Genomic DNA, 22661 nt, shown 5'->3' with positions numbered 1-22661 from the left:
AGCAGCTCCAGCTGCTGTCTCGGGTCCTCATTCGATAGATTGATAGCAGCTAGAGACATTGGCTCCCACTGCTGTCAATCAAATCCAAAGACATGGGAGCCAGGGGCGGGGCCGAATCCTGCTGTCTGTGTCAATGGGAGCTAGGGGCGGGACTCGTGAGCATGCCTGCATGGGTGCCCCCATGGAAAGCAACTCTCCGTGGGGGCACCTACTGAAGAGGAGGAACCAGAAGCGCCGCCGGGGCACCACAGAAGAGGAGGATCGGGGCTGCTCTGTGCAAACAAGTTTGTTATTTAAAAAAAAAAAAAAAAAAAATAACCTTTACAATCACGTTAAGCCCAAGAAGGTGCATGACATTTCCTGGGCTTATTGCTATTATTTACAACTGACAGTTTTATTGCACTCCTTGAAGACCGCTATCACTGTATTTCTGGGAGCCCAACCATGATGCTTCAGGTCTAAAGCCTAGTACACACGGGCCGAATGTTCCATAAAAACCAGCCGAAATTTGTTCCCAATGTGTACTGCAGCCGGTGAGCACTGACTGGAGTGTTCTGGTGAGGAGAGGAGCATCCTCCTGTCACAACACAGCAGGGGAGGGAGAAAGTTTTACTAACATGGCATAGATAGTACAGCTGCTCCCACTGAGCTGTCAGTTTTTTTTCGTTCAGCCCTGCAGAGTTGAAAGAAAAAAAACTAGTAGCGTGTACCAGGCTTAAGCACCTTCAACATTAGCGTTGCTGCAGCTGCTATGTCTGCCTCTCCCCTCCTCCTGCCTAGTCACAGAAGCCTTTGTATTATGTGAATTTACATAATATAAAGACCTTCAGAGGGGAGGGGTGAGCATAACTGCTCTGTGTACCTCTCTCACCACCCCAATTGTCAGTGTGTGCTCTGGCAGAGTCATAACCGTCAGATACAAATAATAGAGATAAATTCAGGAGATGCTATGCAACTCCTTGGACTTAAACCATAGCGTTTCCTGGAATTCAGCTTTAAAGTGGAACTTTACAAAAATATTAGAAAGTTTTGCAAAGTAAAGCTCTTTGCAGCACATACTAATCAATGTTCTTCAGGCTCCCCATTTTCCCAAATTGTTTGTATGGAAATTTCCACTGCACGTGAAGTCTGAGCAGCATTTTTGGCACGCGAGACAGGTGTGGCGAAAATGCAGCTCCCTCTGCTGGAGAGACGTTGATCTCCCGGGATAACAGAAGTAGTTGTTATCGTGATAACAGAGTCTTTCCTGTCTAATGATCTTGTGTGACTGTGTCTGTCTAGTAACTTAGGTATATCTTTTCTCTGTTGTAATGCAGGTCAGTGACCAGACATGAACCTAGTAGCCCTCCTCCACCTTGTGTCTTTATGCCCCATGTTGGCATGGTGTCCATCGTAGCATTTTCAGTGGCAAAGCCGTGTAGGACTGGCCATAAGAGGGATTGCTTTGATGCAGTTGGCCAGCTTAAACATGTACCGTATTTTTCGCTCCATAAGTCGCGCCCCCCCCCCCCCCCCCCCCCCACAAATGGGGGAAAATGTCTCTGCGTCTTATGGAGCGAATACTGTGCACCCCCCACCTCGTGCCGCAGCGGTCATGTTACAATACCGGGCCATCTCCCGTGAGCACTGGGCAATCTCCCGCTGAGCCTGTCACTCAGCCATAGACCGAAGACAGAGCGGCTGAATGGAGTACGGCCGTGGCGGTCGCTCCGGCTGCTCTGTCTTCTATCTGAGTGACAAGCGGATGCATACAGGAATGTCAGGTAGCACAGGTCAGGCTGCATTTCATGCGCACAGGTAAATATTTTAGTGCACCATTTGGTTCAGAATTTTTTTTCTTGTTTTCCTCCTCTAAAACCTAGGTGCGTCTTATGGTCAGGTGCGTCTTATGGAGTGAAAAATACGGTATTGCAATATGAGTGAACTAAAAATCCCTATTTTTCATTGCATAGTTTGCTGGAAAGGGTGTATAGCAGTGTGTAGAGGGTGCATCCAGAATTTGTAGTGTCTAGTTACTCCAGCCCTATCATCTCAGTGAGAAGTGAATAAAGTGAGCTTCCATTTCTCTCTGTGTGATTCTTTCTGCTGTGTCAGTAAGTTGTCTCCATTGGGCATAATGTAATGATTTGTCAAATCCTGCATTCTGCCTTCTACAGCCCTCATTTGAGTCTCTGTGTCAAAGGTCCCCTCCTTGATACGTTCCTCCCTAAGGAAGGATGAAAGTGTTTTCTATTTGCAGAGAGAGAGCGTAGAGAAAGTGCACGATGCAACTCAGGCATGGAACTGACAAGGTCGTGAGATGGGGATTGTGACAGGTGATGTGTTGGGGTGGGTGAACTGTGAGTACATTACAGCGGGTTGGAGGGAGAGGGGAAAGGTTTACAAAGTGACCCCAGAATTTGTGCAAGGTACCCTCAGCTCCCTACTTTATCACCATGCCAGACAGAGAAAGTCTGCTACTAACCACTTTCTTTAAAGTGCCTTATATGAGATCATGCCTCTGACAGATAGATCAGAGCACATGGCAGGGTGAAAGCAGATGACAGCCAATGAGTAACTCTCATAACTAGGGCTGAAACAACTAATCGATTATGAAATTAATCGATTACTATTTTCATAATCGATTAATCGGCCAGTAACATAATGGGGTTAAAAAAACTAAAATGAGTCCTTTATAGTACAAAAAGAGCAAATAATCACTACTGTAAATATTACTTACACAGTTCTACATTAAAAAAAAATGAACCCCTTACAGTAGTGATTATCTGCTCTTTTTGTAGTTTTTTTAACCCCATTATGTTACTAAACGTCTTTGACCTGGTTCACATCTATGTTTTTTGGTCCTTTTTGCAGAAACGCACTACAATTCATTTACATGGTTTCCTATGGGACATGTTCACATCTATGCTTTTTTCAGCCGCTGCGTATTTGGAAAGGGTCAGGGGACTTTAACGCAAAATGATGTTTTTTTTGATTCAATATACTTCAATAGAGAAGCTACAGAAAAACATGTAATGCACTTATGCAGCAATTTGTGTTTTTTAATCTGCCCAACAAGAAATTGGCCAAAAAAATTTGCAAAGACGCAAATTACAGCAAAATCACGTGCGCAAAAATCTAAACGCACAGCAAAAAGCACTGCAGAAACAGATCAAAAGCAAACTGCATAGGTGTGTACCGAGCCTTATGCTGGCCACACGGATCAATTTTCAGATGAAAAATCTTTGTACATCGCTGAATGGAAGAATGTTGTTTGAAATTTTCACTTGTTTTTAGCATTCTGTTTTTAAAATGAATGTAATTTCTGAATGAAAACCACATACACTGTCTGAAAATTCCGTTGACCAAGAAGTTTTCCCGTCACTGTGGTTGGAAATGAACGTCGAGTTGACCCCACTAACGATTAGAAAATCGAAGGAACGTTCTTAAAATTACAATTTTTTTTTGACGGAAGACATTGTTTTTTGAAAAGAAACATTTGATCTCTGATATTTACCAGATTCACCCTAAGTAATAGTATATACAGTATATATCCTCCAATAGTGTATATACAGTATAGCTCTCTAATAATTTATACAGTATATCTCCTCTAATAGTATATATCCTCCAATAGTGTATATACAGTATAGCTCTCTAATAATTTATACAGTATATCTCCTCTAATAGTATACACAGTATATCTCCTCTAATAGTGTATAGAGTATATCTCTTCTGTCTGTTATTCTCAGAGTGGATTAGATATTTTGCTCCCTAACCATATAGTTGGTTGTTTATATTTACCACTGCATAGAGATATTTAAGAATAAATTGCTTTTTTTTTTTAAACTTTACATATTAACTAAATTATACACCACACTTTTTTTTAAGGTAATTAACCGATTAACAAAACAATAATGGGCCAACTAATAGATTATGAAAATAATCGTTGGTTGCAGCCCTACTAATAACTGCGGGTGCCGCTCTGATGGTCTACAAAGGGCTGCTCAGGCAATAAGTAGAGGAGTCGGCTTCCATTCGCTGCTGTAAGTCATTCTAATAAAGCAATGAAGGAGAGAACAAAAACAAAAGGGGGAGTGATCTACTTGCACAGATCACTTTTATAATCCTTTCTCTATGCTTTATAGACGATGTTCAGTTAGTGTAAAGCAGAGCCAAACACAGAGTGAAACTACAGAACGGGGGAAGAATTTATTTATCTTGGCTGCCAAACCTGCAGCTCAATGTTACAGTGCGCATGTGCAGGATTGCGAGATGACCAACTGTGGGCAAATGAAGCTAACAGGAAGAGGAACAACGAATAGTACAAATAGTGTCACTAAATCAAAAAGGGGTAGCAAAAAGCATTGTTTTCATTTTGGACTACAAGATGAGTTCATATATACTTATATTTATTTTTTTTTTTTTATATCTACTTACACCTTTTGCACATTAACCACTTGCCGTCCTACAGCAGATGTATTGCTTTAGGGTGGCTGTGCTCTGTGCAGAATCACATATATATATATATATATATATATATATATATATATATATATATATATATATACACACACATACACACATATATATATATATATATGACTCTGCACTTCTGACTTGGGGGGGAGCTGCTTCTGCTGTGATTAGTAAAGTTAGTTAGGCCAATAGAAGTCCGCCGGCACTTGATGATCGTCGAGGAGAGAGGCTGGATGGAGCTCTGCATATGTAAGCAATGCAGAACTCCGATTGGAGTTCACTGTGCTAATGAAACTGGCCGTGAAAGGGTTTAAAATCTAGGACAATCAAAGGGTTAAATCTTGTCCTAACCAGTGTTTTGTACACAGTGTGGCAGTTTCACTAAGGGATGTGATTGATTTTATTCCCTATTCCGAGTGCCGGCGGACATCTATTGGCCTAACTTTACTAATCACAGCAGAAGCAGCGCCGCCTCCCCAAAGTCAGAGCTCTGCATTGCTTACATATGTAAGCAATGCAGAGCTCCATCCGGACAAGGGGTGAAGTGATGGATTTTCTTTCCTTGCAGGGTGTTTTGTACACAAATACTGGTTAGAACAAGATTTAACCCTCTTATTGTCCTAGATTTTTAACCCTTTCACGGCACAGTGACAGTGCAGATTTTTAGCACTGATCACTGTATCAGTGTTCCCGCAAAGTGTCAAAAGTGTCAGTGTCCAATTGTCTGCTGCAATATAGTGGTCCCCCTATAAGTCACTGATCTCTGCCATTACTGGTTTAGAAAATAAATAAAAATTCCAGTATATATACACCATAGTATGTAGACGCTATAACTTTTGCGCAAATCATCAATATACGTTTATTGGGAGAATATGCAGCAGAATACACATGGCCTAAATCTACGAAGACATTTTTTTTTTTTTTTTTTTATTGGATATGTTTTATAGCAAAGTAAAAAATAGTGTTATTTTTTTTCAAAATTGTCGGTCTTTCTGGTTTATAGCGCAAAAAAATAAAAAAGACGCAGAGGTGATCAATTACCACCAAGAGAAAGCTCTATTTGTGGGAAAAAAATATGACAAAATTAATTTGGGTACATCGTCGCACGACCGCGCAATTGTCAGTTGAAGTAGCACAGTGCCGTATCGCAAAAACGCCCTGGTCACTAAGGAGGGTAAACCTTCCAGAGGTCAAGTGGTTAATATCATGTTCGTTTAATAGACTGTCTTAAGATTTTTTTTCAGTTACTGCTCCAGTTTAACGAATAACAAAGCTGCTAAACTTGATCTTCATGCCTAGGGCCTCTTAAGCATTCAACACTTCTGGGAGTGGTGTCAGATACCTACGTCGCCCACTGTACACCATTCATTACTTCCTCTGACTCTTAAATAACTGCTGAGAGCTGTGGCGATGTGATACGGAGAAAAAAACAACTGCATACATACACATGTAAGGTTAAGTTTACATCAGAGCGCTATTTAAACACAAAAAAACCCCCCAAAAAACCACCACATGCCCTACATCTCTAACTACTTGCCTACTCATCTAACTACTCATCTAACTACCCGCCCAGGCCAATTTTGGTCTTTCAGCATTGTTACATTTTGAATGACAATTACACCATCATGCTACACTGTACCCATATGAAATTAAATTTTTTTTTTTACACAAATAGTGCTTTCTTTTGGTGATATTTAATCACCACTGGGTTATTTATTTTTTGCTAAACAAACGAAAAAAGACCAAAAAAAAAACGTTTTTCATAGTTTGTTAAATTTTGCAAATAGGTATTTTTTTCTCCTTTACTGATGTGCGCTGCAATGATGGGCACTGATGTGGCCGCAGTGATGAGGTGGCACTGATGAGCAGGCACTGATTGGCAGCACCGGTGGGCACTGTTGAGACTGCACTGATAATCAGTGCCCTGATTATAAGTGTAGATGTCCCTTTCACACGCGACAGTTATCATCTCTACTTACGCGGTCAGCGTGAGGAAAGGAACACCGATAACCAGCTTGTGTTTACATCATGATCAGCTGTCATTGGACACAGCTGATCTCGTGGTAAAGGGCTGCTGTGATTGGCCCCTTACCCTGATCAATGATCAGCTGTTTCCTAGGGACGCAGCAAACAGAGCACACTGCCCTTGAGCAATCTTGGGAGGACGTCCATGGACACCCTCCCGGCAATGTAAGCCCACGCTGTATCTGTCTTTTGGCAATAGTGTGGACGGAAATACATGCACATTTGCCATGTTTTATCCTTGAAGACTCTGTACAAACAGAAAACCACCTGTATGATCTGCCAAAGTCCTGTTTTGGGTTGACGACAACACAGCAATTTTGTGGACTGTGTGGTGTCAACCCTGCCCAGCTGTCTTTGCCAAAATACTCAAAACCCCCCCCCCTTCCTATTCTTCACAATAAATACAAATTGTTCTATAGTCCCAAAATAAGGACTAATTAGATTCTGTGAAATACCAGAGGAAAGCTCTGCATTTCTGACCAGGTCAATGGATTTTTTTTGGCACTTATACAGTGGTGGCGGCACAGTGGTGTAGTAGCACTCTCGCCTAGCAGTAAGAAGGGTCACTGGTTCGAATCCCAACCATGACACTACCTGCCTGGAGTTTGCATGTTCTCCCTGTGCCTGCGTGGGTTTCCTCCGGGTACTCCGGTTTCCTCCCACACTCCAAAGACATGCTGGTAGGTTAATTGGATCCTGTCTAAATTGTCCCTAGTATGTATGAATGTGAGTTAGGGACCTTAGATTGTAAGCTCCTTGAGGGTAGGGACTGATGTGAATGTACAATGTATATGTAAAACGCTGTGTAAATTGACAGCGCTATATAAGTACCTGAAATAAATAAAAAAAATAAATAACAACAAGCTTTTAATGGTGTGCATCTACATCTATCCATCGATCATAGGCGGGGAGAAGAAAATCTCACCAGTGTGTGTTTTCATGTGTTCATCGAAGTACTGCTTCATGTTGAAGTCCTTTCCGCACCACTGACACATGAACTGCTTGTGACCGATATGAATGCTCATGTGTGAACGCAGCTGATACTTGTACTGGAAACGCTCATCACAGTTCTGGGGACAGAAATATACAGAGAATATTAGGTCATTCATCACATTTTGTTAAGGTTTCTTTTTTTTCTGTAACACTGAGAAGAAGCAGAATTTTTTTGAAAGGCAAGTCAAGCTATCACTTTCAGTTACAGGGGGAGCCTGGTTAGATGCCACCTGGTGGTATCCCATCCTGAGGATTTCAGCAGTTTGATTCCCCCCCGCCCGCCACACCTCAAGTGTCCCCTTTGGAGACTTTCCCTGGTACAAAATGGATGTCCCTGTTGCTGTCTGAATATAACATAAAAAATATCCAACCAGGAAAAATTAGTGACATCATGATAGGTACATTAAATATACTGTGTCTGTGAACATGCTCTCCAGGGGGCTCTTGATGTTCATAACCACTGAATGTTCTGTTGGCAGAGCACAGCTACCATCTCCACAGCTACCATCCCTTGAAAGTACAAGGTCTAGGCCCATCATCCTTATCCTTGCTTCATTGAAAAGAACTGTTAACCTGGAAAACATATCAAGGTCTACTTAGAGCTGCGCGTTTTTTTTTTTAACAAAAACTTGATTCACGATTCGAATCGAGTTTTTTCTTTTTTGGACACCGCGCCGGTCCTGAGGAGCTGCGGGCAGGAGTTTTTAGGCGAGGCCACGGCTTCGGCCTAGTCCACGGCGTTTGGCCTTGCGAACTAGGCAGAAGCCGCGGCCTCGCCTAAAAACTCTTGTCCGCAGTTCCTCAGGACCGGCACGGTGTCAGCACCGGTCCTGGTGAATAAAAAAAAAAAAAAAAAAGAAAATCGATTTGCTGAAATTTTGAATCGATTTGACCTCTCAACTCGATTCAAAACGATTTTTTCCCCAGCCCTAGGTCTACTGACATACTCGCAAAATCACCTGGCTTTGCAGGCTATACCTTACAGCGTACTGTGTAGATACAACTATCACAAATATATCTGATAGTTATACCTGCGCAGTACACAGCAAGACAAAAGTTCACAGTAAATAAATTCTTGCTATGACATGCCTGAGACACGTCCAACAAATTATAATCCTTCCCGATATTTAATGTTGCACAAATTTGATATTGGATAAAGATTCCCCAAGTGAATTAAGTCACTCTCTCTCCTCAAGCTCACACAGGGCTATGGGTTCCCTATTACAGAGCTCATTGGCTCAATGTTGTCACCTGATCTGTGACTCCCAGAGGTGTGGTGCTGGGTATTTCCATTGGCTTCCAGGGGTCAGAGTAGCATGTGAATGATGCAGGGGATACTGTACAAAGATCGTATGGTCTGACTAATGTGTACGGCAAGCTTACATATAACATACAGAGACAACACTGACATTACAGTTCAAGGACACGGATAACTGCTCTCTGGCTGCAGCTTTGTGTACATCTGTAATAAGTGAGCAACTCAGTAACCCCTTGCGTGCTTATGATTGTGATCAAAGGGTACATTATGCCTTTTATTACATATACTGTATACCAGTCACCGGATGAGTGTGGTGTTTTTCCATCCATGGTCATCAACAATGCATCCATGGTAAAAGAATCCTGTTCAGAGTTCATTTTCAAGCAATGGTTGTGAATGACTCTGTCCCTTTAATGGTCACACATCCACTACTAACAGAAAGGTGTCAGCTGACAGCTCACCTCACATCTGAATGGCTTCTCCCCCGAGTGCTGCAGAGAGTGCACCTTCAGTGACATACTCCTCTTGAATGACTTCCCGCAGGTCTCACAAGTAAAAGGCATGTCCTTCGTATGAGCTGTAGAACAAGCAATCACAGAAAAACAAAGTTACAGACCTGCTGCATAAGCAATTCATTCAGGAAGACTTTGCAAGTTATAAAAACAGTAACCAAGGCCAAATATATAACTAAAGCTGGCCATACATGGATATGGATTACATGGATGTGGATGGGGGAGTTCTCCCCACTGTGCTAATATATTCTGACACCAAGGACTCCTCTGCTGTCATAATACACTGATCAGCGCTGTTCTATTAAAAATTTCACAACAAGCATGTGTATGAGAAGTCAACCAAAAGAACAGGAACGGCCATAGATGGATCAAAATTCATCCATGCTGAACCATCCGAATTTCAATCCATCTATGGCCAGCTCGTTTGGCTGTACTTCTCCTGTGGGTCACAGGAGTGTACAGTGGTACCTCAGTTTGCGAGTAACGCAGTTAAAGAGCGTTTAGCAAAACGAGCACTGTATTTCTAATAATCCTAACTCCGTTTGCGAGTGTTGTCTCACAAAATGAGCAGGATTCAGTGTGCAGTACCGCTTTTGGCCTGAGGTGGGAGGCGTGGGAGCCGAACAGTGCCGATCTTCGGCGTTCGGAAATGCAGGGAAAGGTCCGAGGACAGTTCGGCTGACCTCAGCAAACCTCGGAAAGGCTCGTGAACGGAGTCTTTCCGAGGTTTGCCAAGGTCAGCCGAAGTGTGCTCGGGCCTTTACGGCCGTTTCCGAGGCTCTCCAGCGCCCCCCGCCTCTGGCCGCATGCGGTATAGCATCCCATTGAAGTCAATGCGGAACAAATTATTTTCGTTTCCATTGACTTCAACTTCGCTTTAAATATGCGAGTACTTTGGATTACGAGCATACTCCTGGAACGGATTATGCTCGTAATCCGAGGTTCCACTGTACTTTGTTCTGCACTCCTGTGACCTGTTTTCAGCAGACAGCGGGCTAAAACCTGCTGTAGGCTGACGTCACAGAGCCAGCCCAGGCTTGGGAAAGATGGTAACCATATGGTAGGGATCCTCCCACATGCCTGGACCAGGACCCGGCTCAGCCTCTCGGCGAGGTGCTGAGAGCCTTAGCCAGCCGCTCTGGCCCCATCCACAGTTCAGCACTCCAGTGCATGGGGGGGCGCAGAGCAGGGAGCCGGAGACTGACAGTCACCAGCTCTCCGCTCAAAGAGCCGTAAGAACTGAGCAATTGGCGGTGTTCAATCGCTCGGTTCTCAGTAGATCCGGCGGGGGACCAATGCTGCATCCAGCTACATAAGTATGTTTAAAAAAAAAACAGAAAACATACCAAATCCCATACTTCTCTTTTAAGACCTGCAACTCTATTTCAATATGCATTTAGAAGATAAAAAGCCCAAAAAATGGTTTACCTTACTTTATGGAATAATAAATCACATATTACATGCTGAGGGAAAAACACATTTATGTTTAATTAAAGCCGAGAGCTGCAATCTGCAGAATCAACTCACACTTTTCCAACAATCTGATCTTGTAAGGAATATGAAAAAGGGCCACACAACACTTGATCCTTGAGGTGATGAATACTATTGCAGTTCACTGTAGTGGTCTGCCTGGTGCAACCCTGTGATTGCTAAGAAGAGCTTAGAGAAATTCTAGGCATTGTATTTTATACATAGTTGGCTTGGACCAGTGTAGCTATGCATATACCAATGCCCCTGTAAGCTGAAAATCACTGAAGTAAACAACACGGGTGCCATTCACAAAATGTTGTGCACTCCCTGAGTCAAAGCACTCCCTTATTGAACGAGGTGGAGAGGCAGGAGAGCGATATCACTACTTCAAAGTAGTGCATGTAATCGTTTCACTGCACCGGATTGCACACTACTGCGGTACCATGCCATCCGGTGCAGGCAAACGCATTGCGTTTGTGATCTGAGTTTGGGTGAATGCAACGACACCCACAGATCGCACACCCAGGGCGTTTTGAATGTTTCCCACACCGCATTCTGGTGATTGAGCCCTTAACATTTATATGTGGTCTACTTAAAGGGAAAACAGGCTCTGTGTAGAAGTACTAACCAATCAACAGCTTTAAAAAGCAGGCATCAGATGGTACATGCCTTTATTTCATAGACCCTGTGAATGTGCCCTGGGAGCCACCCATAGCTAACCTCTCCCTGATTTGATAAAGAGGACATAGCCTCAAAACTCCACAGGAAGGGGAATGAGTCTTATGGAGCAGAAGACAATTACCAGAGGGACTGATGCTTTTATTTTGTGTGTGATTGTACATCATTTTGAACGACATTTTAAGACAATGTGATTATCTTATTCTGGATTTTCTGGGAAATGCTACATGTTGGGTGTTGGAATTCTTTTAGAATACATAGAACTCTATAAATACTACCATCTGTGATATATCTCCATCTAGTGGCTGAAAAGAAAAATACAAGTACTGTATTTTTTCCTAAAGAGCATGTAAATTACAAAAACGAACTTTGGTTCCTTTTGGTCTGTTAAATATGCAATTGAAAGCTTTTTATTCTGTTTGAGAAGTTGAAAAACACACACATTGATTTTGCTGGAAATCTTGTTGGCCAATAACCTCCTGCCTGTGCTCTGCTCTTATCAATTACGTTATTACCAGAGAACTAAAGAGGGCAGCACAGTGGTGTAGTGGTTAGCACTTTCGAACCAGCGACCCTTTTGCTGCTAGGTGAATCCCTGCCTGGAGTTTGCATGGTCTCCCTGTGCCTGCATGGGTTTCATGCCGGTTTCCTCCCAAACCCCAAAGACATGCTGGTAGGTTAATTGGCTCCTGTCTAAATTGTCCCTAGTATGTGTATGTATGAATGTGAGTTAGGGACCTTGGATTGTAAGCTCGAGGGCAGGGACTGATGTGAATATACAATGTATGTGTAAAGTGATGCGTAAATTGATGATATACAAGTACCTGAAAAAAATAATAAAGTTCCAATGAATTATGGACAACAGGAGAAGGTCGGGGTTGCGTAGCCCTTCCTGTTTTCTGTTGTCCTGATACAGAAGGGCAAGCAAGTATAATAATCCAAGGACTTTGCAAGACCTTATATTGTCATCTAATGTCCATAATCCAGCTGCCTGAAGGTAAAAATTCCATGTATGGGATTGTATAAAACACCCCCACTATCAGCTTAAAAGAAGCCTCAGTTGAAAGTATACATGAATGTATATTCAAATCAGCTGCATGACTACAATTCCTCATTTTCATTCACCTGCTACTTGTCCTTGGGGTTTATGGCCAGGGCATAGTAGACTGAAGGCCTAAGGAGAGTCATATTTACAAAGCAGGTCTACAAATTGTATGTGTCACATGGACTCTGCTCAGCCCACACATCTGTGGTGGAAGACCACAGGTCGAACATGGCCTGCGGGTCAATTTCCTTTTCTCAGACTGCATTTGATTAGATCAAATGATAAAAATGTTTTGGGTGACTTGGGGCAGTCTGCTCAGCGGCTTCACCAAAAATGCTTGAATATGTGAAAGAGGTTTGCTGTTCCCATATTTACCTTTGCACTCCAGCAAAAAAAAAAAAAAATAATAATTTCTCTAAATACTCTACTTACTTATCCAACCTTTTTATTTTTGCCAGCAACCTCTCTGTGCACAAGTCAATAAGCACTTTGTTTCCTGGAAAATCGATAGTAATGGTACTATAGGACAAAACACTGTAAAGGTTTTGCATCTTTAGCCCCCTCCTCCCCAATTCTTACAGCTGATTTTTTTTTTTTAGACAGGAGCTTTCTATTTAATTACCACTGAGTTTTTTTGGTTTACTAAACAAATGAAAAAAACAATGATAATTTTAAAGAAATTTAAAATTTTACAAAATTTTGTAAATAAGTAATTTTTCTCCTTCACTGATGTGCACTAATAGGCACTATTGAGGATGCACTAATTTGCAGCACCGATAGGCGGCACGAATATACAGCACTGATGGGCAGTACAGGTGGGCACTGGCAGGCATCGCTGATGGGGCTGCATTGATAATAAGCACAGAGCCCCCCCCCCCCCCCCCATCGCCTCTCCTCTCCTCACTCCCTGTGAGAGCGAGTAGCGGAATGCCGATAACGGGCACTTCCTAGTTACACTGTGATCAGCTTTGATTGGACACAGCTGATAATGTGGTAAAAAGCCTATGTCGTAAGCTCTTTACCATGATCGGAGATTCAGTGCCTCCGGGCGACACACCGCACCACCGATCAGCGCGCACAGTGGCTTGTTTCTGATGACATCATATGATGTCCAGTCAGGACAATGGAGTCCCCGCCCAGCCTACAGTAGAATGACGGAAGTCGTTAATGAGCAGCATACTGATAAGGAGGTCATTCCCATCCTCTCCCTTCCTGCAAACATGTTCAGACCATGTTCACACTTGTCCAATGCAGCAACGCACACTAAAATATACAACGCCACAACGCATGGCAGAACCCTTGCTCTATTTGCAGTGCCATTTATCGTTAATGACACCCCAGCACACTGTACAGTTAGAGTGCAATGCACCACAACTTACATACCGAGCTATTGAAGGAGTAATGCATTGCTGTTCTGGCCTTCAAGGGAATGACACTGTAGAAACACGAGTGGGGCAGTTTATTACCCTTTTTAACGATCCCGTCATCAGTGAATGCTTGCTAGTGTAGCATAGGCCAATGACTGACAGGACTGTGCAAAGCTAAACAAATTCTGATTGGCTCAAAATACTTTCCTGGCCAAGATCTGCAGCACAGAAAGTACAATTGATAGTTCTATGATAAATTAGATTAACACCCGGTCACACCGATCGAGACATTGAAATTGCACTACTTCGCTTAATTTCAAAGTAGCATTTCAGTGATAATTCAGGTGCAACTTTATAAGACATCTGTGCTACTTCTCATCACAGATGTCTATGGAAGCCACACTTGAACTTGCAAAAAATAGTGCAGAAACAACTTTCAAAACCAGTGCGACTCCGACAAACGAATTTGACCGCTTCCAATGGGGACAAAAGTATGCGACTTGTCATGCAATTTGAAACAGTCAAATCACATGACAAGTTGCACCGATGCGACTGGGGGCTTACTGCTGTTTTATAAATACTAAACTGGATAAAAATATTAGACAGGGGATTAGCTTTAAAGGGTGGGGAGTGAATTAAATCTTTTGGCTCAAAATACTTTCCTAAGCGCCGTACAAGCGATCAGAAAATCATACGGGAAAAAAAAAAAAAAAACGCTTTCCAAGCGATCGTACGATAATCGGATCGTTCCTACAGAGCTTTCAAGAGCTGATCAGGACAGTTCATCCGATATTATTCTTTTGAACATGCACAAAATTTTTTTTCGTACGATGCCAGATCATACAATTTTCATTCAATCAGTACCGCTATCGTTTGAAAATGCAATACAAATGCATTACAACACATGGCATCACTTCCAAATTTGTATTCTGTCAATTTTCGTGACTTTAGTAAACTCATCAGATTCGACGTGAGATTGGCATGCAAAAAAATAAAAATAAACGGACGATCATTCGTTCAATAATCGCATTGTACCGCAGTGTACCGGGCACTAGCCAAGAGCTGCTGCACAGAAAGTCGGAATCACACCAATTTGACCGCTTCCAATGGGGAGAATAGGTTGTGACTTGTCCTTCAAATCGCATGACACATTGCACTAGTGTGACCTGGGGCTTATGGCTTTAATTCTGAATACTAAACTGGATAAAATGTTTAAAAACATCGGACATGAGATTAGCTTTGATATTTTTTATATATTTTATACATAAATTTAATAACTCTGATTATTTAAAGAAGATAAGAATTAGAGATCTCCTGGCACCGCTGCCATCTGCTGACAAGGTTTTACCCATTTCAATCACTTTCTGGAGCTCAAAGTGAGCAGACAGCATCACTTGTCATACATGACAGGGAAGGCCAGACAACTTACCGACCAGATGTTTTCGGACATGGGCCATCGTGTAGAATTTCTTCTCACAGATCTCACAAGAAAACTTCTTTTCGGCATAGCCATGGACGATCTTTATATGCTCGTGGAGGGACCAGAGCTTCTTAAAGGTCTTGTTGCATGTGATACACTGTAGATAAAAGCAGAGGAATCAGCATTTCCATGTTCTAAGTCAGGAAACATGCAGAAAATACAACAAGCACAAGGCAATAAAAATCATTTAAAAACAAAACGGCACTTTGTTCGCGGCTGCAAGGATTCTTGCAGTTGTGGTTGCAGACGTTAAGAACTTCATTAATACCTTATTAATCATTTCATAAAATAGAAGTTCTCTCACCAAACAAGTATAATCATTTAGACTTTGTATTCTCATGTGTTCACACTAATCCTATATGATCTCATGTGGACAAGTCACTAAACTGGAACATTAACAAATTTTTCTGACAAAACTAAAGAGTTTAAATTTTAGTGTCGGTGAGAAAAGTCTCCACTTATTTTCCATGTGGTCACAGAAACAGGAAGTGAGGAGATTCTCACAAAAGGGTACACAGACAATAAAAGACTTTACAGACTTTCAGAATCAAAAGAACATGTTTTTGATGGAAATTCAATTTCAATTAAAGTACAACTAAAGGCAAAACTTTTTTCTTTAGTTTTGGATAGAGGGGAGAGGGATTGGACCCCTTGCCAATTTTTATTGCCGTCTGTGCCCTGTTGGGGAGATTCACCCTCTCTATTTGTCCTGTTTACCATAATCATTAAAAGTAAAAGAAAATCCCAAATTTTGGGTTGCCCTCAGAAAAGTAATAGAGGGGATATCTTCCAATAGGGGCCCTCAAGGAATTCCCTTAATTTGCAGGGATTTCCTCCCACTTCCTGTTTGGCTATGGAAGTGAAGGGAAATATCCGAAATGAGACACAGAAAGCAAAAAAAATTTTAAAAAATCTGACGGGTTAAAACACTCCCTTGCTCTATCCAGATTGAAAAAAAACATGCCTATAGTTCTACTTTAATTCAAATTAAATAATTGTTGGGGAATTTGGTAATATAAAATATTCTGTAAGAAGTTGAGGAAAGGCGGCATGAATTTGTACCGTACAGATTGCTGCTTCTTAGTCTGTATTGTTTTAGAAACAAAGCTGTATAAAACACAACTTCTTTAGAACATTTTCGATCAGTAACAGTTCTACGTTCATCCACGTGTCTTAAGTTACTTTTATCTTTCCAGTCCATACTTATTTTTCACCACAAGATGTCCTCAGTCTTCCAGGTTGAATAATGTCAACTGTCACTCAACCTGGAATACTGGGGGGGGGATCCTGTGAGTACGGCCCCCCTGGTGGGGCATCACCATAGTGCCCTGCAATCACAGGATAAAATGTAGAGAATGGTGTCAATGTAATCACATCAGGCACACTTTCTAGATTACCTAGGACTACCCTAGTAGTACCTCGTGTGTCACGTAATCGGCCTAAAGCCATGGGAATAATGTATGTATTAATATAAATAATAAAAATATATTACATATAATAAAATTGTGTGTCCTCTTTGGGGGGGGGGGGGGGGGGGGGGGGGGGGGGTTTAAACCTGAATTCAGGCTTTCATCTTCTTTGTCAATGTTTCCTAAGTAGTAAATTTTGGTGGTTAACTTGGACTACTGTTACTAAACACACAACAGTAAAATCAGTCTGTATATGCAGTAAAGAATGCTTCTTATACTCACTTTGGAACCTATGGGATTAATCCTCTGCATTGTGTAAAAAGGCTGTTTGATCCTGTCTTCTCTGACCCTCCCCTTCCTCCACTGTCCCCAATCCATATCCTGATACAGTGTTCAGAGCCTTGGAGGCAGTCTGCACATGCTCAGTCTGGGTGTGTATCGCTAGAGTTCATTTTTCTTGAGAGAGTGCATGTGATTAGCACAGGGCCAATCAGCACTGTCCAGACAGAGGGTTAGGGGCCCTGCAATCTCACGATGGTCAGAGGAGAATGAAAACGCCTCCTACAAGCTTTAACCAAACACTGATAGAAGTCATAAGACTGCTATATACTGATGACGAGAAAAGGTATTTAGCAGTTTATATTCACTAAATTTATTACATTTCCATGTTCTGTGTACTGTGGGGAACCAAATATAGTGAATGCAGGGTCCTGGGTTTAGTAACACTTTAAAGACGGGTCTTCAAAATTCTATAAACAGATTTTGTAAGATAAACAAAATTGACCTATTGTCATATTTAAAATTATCACCATCCCATTTCAGTAACTGAAACAAATTATATTTAAAGTAATGTAGGTCTGTATGGACAGGCCATAAAACTGGAGTATTGGCTAAGAATCAAGTTTTGTTTTGTAAAGTAAACCAATCAGGGACTACAAACTGTCCCGAATTAAGGAAACTTGCCACAACTGGCTTCATTTGGAAATGTTGGCTCATGGTTTTCTATACTTGGGAGTTTTAATGTGTCACCTCTTCTTCCCTGGACTTTCATGGACAGGTGTACTTTAATAACATTGCTAAAGTACAGCACTTGGTAGTGCCTGCAAATACTTTTCTTAAGTCTTTTAGAGACACCGGATCCTGAACCTCTAAGTGCCGGTTCACACTACAGCAACCTGAAAGCCAGCACGACTTTGCGAGGCAACTTCAGGGAATTCCTGGGTAATCTTCCTGTAATGTCGGATCCAAATCACATCAATTAAGATAAGGATCCGACGTGGAGGTGACTTCCATTGAAATCTATGGGTACAAGTCGGCTAGAAGTCGCCTTGAAGTAGTACAGGAACCTTTTCTGGAGTCAGAGCGACTTCAGTAGTGTACATTAAGACGGCTCTCATTCACTTCAATGAACTTTCTTATGTCCAGCGACATGGGGCAACTTGAGGTCTGACAAGTCGGATCCCAAGTTGCTGTAGTGTTAACTGGCACTAAAGGTTCATATAGGGTCTTGACTTCTACACAAGTTAGCACTAAGCCCTGTTCCCTGCCGCTCAACAGTTCAATGCCAGATCCTAAATGACCCATACAAGTCACAGCACTGGACTGATTAAACTCAAGTGGCTCGGCATAGTACCAGTAGAAGGCGCCTTTTCCTGGAAGTCAAGGCCCGATGTACGCCTGGCCTTACAATCCAGGGACTCTGCAAAGACAGATATTGATTTAAAGATTAAAGCAGCCACTGCACTTCAGCAGTACTGGTAGCGAAGATACAGATATTGATCTGAAGACTTAAAACAGGTTCATTACAACCCCTAATGACCACATGATAATATAACTATGCTGCCTTTTTTAACATCTTTAATTACACCTTTGCACGCATGAAGCATCATACAATTGTAATGACACTTTCTGAGACCAGACTGTTACTCACGGCCACAGGAACAAGGTGCTGGAAGATGAACGTTTGTTCAAAGCTGGTGAATTTAGTGTACAGTGTGCATGTATGGGGAACTTTCTCTCTGCTGTCCTGGATACACAACAAAGATGAAATCCTCTTAAAGTGAGGGACAGCTTTTAGACAGCTGTCATGTGAACAGGTGGCATTTAGGTTCTTACACTGGACCTGACTGTTTAAAGGGATATTAATGCTTTGTTTTTCTTTAAAAAAAAACAAAAAACACACAAACATGTTATACTTACATGCTCTGTGTAATGGTTTTGCACAGAGCAGCCCCAATCCTCTTCTGCTTGGGTTTTCTGCTGGTACTCCTGGCTCCTTCCACTTGACCAGTGTCCTCATAGCAAGCCGCTTGCAATAAGGGCACTGGTGGGTGCTCGCTCCTGAGCCCCGCTCTATGCGTCCATAAGACACAGAGCTGCGGCTCAGCCCCGCCCCCACTTTCTCCTCATTGGCTCACTGGCTTTGATTGACAACAGGCTGCTCCAGTGTCTCAGCCAATGAAGAGAGAGAAACCCAGAAAAGCTGAGGCTCCAGTGCACATTGCTGGATCAAGATGGGGCTCAGGTGAGTATGGGGGGGGTGCGCTGTGGAGGAAGCAGCAACAGTGAGAACCAATGGGTCCTGCTCCTGTGTCTCAGCCAATGAAGAGAGAGAGACCTGGAACAGCTGAGGCTCCTGTGCACATCTTTGGATCAAGATGGGGTTCAGGTGAGTATTGGGGGGCTGTGGGGGGAGCAGCACACAGAAGGGGTTTATACATAGATTGCTTGAAGGTTAAAAAAAACCTTCAGCCTTTACAACCACGTTAATGGTATTTGGTAAATCCACCTTTACCTACTGAAAATTTTAGATTTCTCAACACTTTCTGCCCTGGTGACAATGGTGACCAGGTAAAATGAGTTGGAGAATTCCCTCAGCAGGGTCCCAGTCTGACTGACAGTGGTTCTAACCATTCCATACTGCACCCAAAATGTAAAAAAAAAAAAAAAAAGTTTAGTGTAATGTCTATGCTTGTAAACATGCAACATTCAAACAGTTAAAGCGGTGTTCCGCCTGCAAAAAAAGAAAAAAAAAAAAGTCAGGAGATACAAATACTGCAGCTGCTGACTTTTAAAATAAGGACACTTACCTGTCCAGGGCGGCCGCAATGTCCTCACCCAAAGCCGAACCGTCCCTCGGCTCTGGGTGGAGACGCCAGCATCTTAAGTTAGGGAATCAGGAAGTGAAGCTGCTTCACAGCCCGTTTCCCTACTGCGCATGCGTGAGTCACGCTGCGCATTCTGACTGGTCCCTGCTGTCTTTGGGGACCTGTGTGTCACCGAGAAAACAGTGCGGGGGGGGGCGCATTTTTGTTTCGGACATGGTATCGATCGCCTCGGATACTGCAGTGATCTTTCACCGAAAGTGGGAGCAAATACCTGTATTAGACAGGTATCTGCTTCCTCCTCCCCCCTGAAAGGTGCCAAATGTGACACCGGAGGGGGGGAGGAACCGGATAAGTGGAAGTTCCATTTCTGGTAGAACTCCACTTTAAAAGTCTGAAATCAGTGAAAAAAACAAAAAGAAAAGGAGATGTCCCGAATCCAAATAAATCTGCTAGTTGCCAAGGCACACAGCACATGTACTCAGTTGCACTTTATCTGCTATAGACAGAATGACCTTGTGGATGACTCCAGCTGTCAGATAAAATCATTTCAATTGATGTCTACTTTGCTACCAGCATATTACAATACTGTTTGCTGATAAGGCAAACCAGAGGAAAGGCTCTCAAACCTTCTGCAATTTGATATTACCATAGATTTATGTTCTTTGCAAACCAATACAAATATAATCAGCCTTCCTTATTAGTCCATCTGGAAAGTTGTTCAACTGCTGAGTTTTGTTTTCCACCAAAGGAAAACCTTTTCTAATCCCCACGTAAAATGTCAAACGGGCTGTAATTTGTGTGTCTGAACAATAAACACAATACTATCACAGCAAATATAGACCTTTGTGTGCATGGAAGGACAGATGCTTGTAGAACTAAAGCTCTGACCTAAGAGGCAGGTGGAACAAGAGACTAGGGATCGATCATCGGGATGGAAGATTATTGCAGGCCGATATCAGCATTTTCCAAAAAATGTGTATTGGTCACAAACTAGACCGATACTGATCTCCGCGGGTCGCTGCCAACTTTTTGGGGCCCTGCAGATCCAGTACGCAGGGGCGCACGGCACACAACGTCATTAAGCCTCAACATTCTGAATCTGACAGGCCTCCCTCACCTCCACACTGACGGATACGTCAGCCAGCAGGCACCCACCCACAGCAAGGTGCCAGCCAGCTGCCACACACCCATCCACCCACAGCAAGGTGCTAGGCCAGCCAATCAGCCACAGCAAGGTGCCAGGCCAGCCAGCCACAGCAAGGTGCCAGGTCAGCCAGCAGCCACCCACCCATAGCAAGGTGCCAGGCCAGCCACCCACAGCAAGGTGCCAGTGAAGAACGAGCCCTTAACCACTTGCCGAATGCCGCATGTACATATACGTCCTAACTTTGGCGGCAGATATCATTGTTATGGCAGCAGCTAGCTGCCATAACCCCGGTATCCCCGTTTTCAGCCGGCGGTCAGCTACAAGATAAAAGTGGTCTCTGCGGCGGATTCGCAGCGAGATCACTTTTATCGGTGGCGGGAGAGGGCCCCCCCGGAGGTGAACGCGTCCTTTCCCTAGCTGTGCATGGAGACGAGTGAGGGGAAGATGGCGCCCACCCGTCTCCATGACACTGCAGGGCGGAAGTGACGTCAAAATGTCACTTCCGCCCATACGTCTTAAAGGCTCATTTTTTTCAATGTCATTTTTTTAAATGACTTTTTTTCTTTTATTGGATTTTAATGTAAATATGAGATCTGAGGTCTTTTTGACCCAAGATCTCATATTTAAGAGGTCCTGTCATGCTTCTTTCTATTACAAGGGATGTTTACATTCCTTGTAATAGGAATAAAAGTGAAATTTTTTTTTTTAAAAACAGTGTAAAAATAAATAAAATCATGTAAAATAAATAAGAAAAAAACACCCCCTCCCGACGAGCTCGCGCAGAAGCATACGTGAGTAGCGCCCACATATGAAACCGGTGGTCAAACCACACATGTGAGGTATCGCTGCGATCGTTAGAGCGAGAGCAATAATTCTAGCTCTAGACCTCCTCTGTAACGCAAAACATGCAACCTGTAGAATTTAAACGTCGCCTATGGAGATTTTTGAGGGTAAAAGTTTGAAGCCATTCCACGAGCGGGCGCAATTTTGAAGCGTGACATGTTGGGTATCAATTTACTCGGCATAACATTATCTTTCACAATATAAAAAAAATTGGGCTAACTTTACTGTTGTCTTGATTTTTTTTTTTAAAGCGGAGTTCCACACAAAAATGGAACTTCCGCTTTTCGGAACCCTCCCCCCCTCCGGTGTCACATTTGGCACCTTTCAGGGGGGAGGGGGGTGCAGATACCTGTCTAAGACAGGTATTTGCACCCACTTCCGGCATAGACTTCCATGGGAGTCTATGCCTCTTCCCGTCCCCACCGCGCTGTCTCCTGGGAACACACAGCTCCCAGGAGAGAGCGAGGACCACTTGGGACGCGCAGCGCGACTCGCGCATGCGCAGTAGGGAACCGGGAAGTGAAGCCGCAACGCTTCACTTCCTGATTCCCTCACCTAGGATGGCGACGGCAGCTGCCGAGAACCGAGCGGGTTCTCGGCGTCGCCTGCCGACCACGCTGGACCCTGGGACAGGTAAGTGGCCATGTATTAAAAGTCAGCAGCTGCAGTATTTGTAGCTGCTGGCTTTTAATTTTTTTTTTTTTGGCGGTGTGGGTGGACCCCCGCTTTGAAAAAGTGAATTTTTTCAAAAAAAAAGTGCACTTGTAAGACCGTTGCGCAAATACCGTGTGAAAAAAAGTATTGCATTGACCGCCATTTTAGTCTCTAGGGTGTTAGAAAAAAAAACAATATATAATGTTTGGGGACTCTAA

The 22661-nt window shown here is 42.9% G+C and overlaps 1 protein-coding gene across 1 annotated transcript in view; it reads right to left on the bottom strand.

Moving 5' to 3' along the window:
• The window catches only part of ZNF652 (zinc finger protein 652), a 95515-nt gene that overhangs the window by 14096 nt on the left and 58758 nt on the right, over window positions 1-22661 (bottom strand). The window contains exons 3-5 of the mRNA XM_073607814.1: window positions 15233-15380; window positions 9193-9308; window positions 7406-7550 (exon numbers count right to left, since the gene is read on the bottom strand). Of these exons, the coding sequence (XP_073463915.1) occupies window positions 7406-7550; window positions 9193-9308; window positions 15233-15380 (409 nt within the window). The remainder of the gene's footprint in view (window positions 1-7405; window positions 7551-9192; window positions 9309-15232; window positions 15381-22661) is intronic.

The sequence above is a fragment of the Aquarana catesbeiana genome, linkage group LG12, assembly GCF_042186555.1.
Source record: "Aquarana catesbeiana isolate 2022-GZ linkage group LG12, ASM4218655v1, whole genome shotgun sequence".
Lineage (NCBI taxonomy): Eukaryota > Metazoa > Chordata > Amphibia > Anura > Ranidae > Aquarana > Aquarana catesbeiana.
Note: the sequence above shows the minus strand (reverse complement) of the source record. Positions and strands in the feature narration are given on the sequence as shown.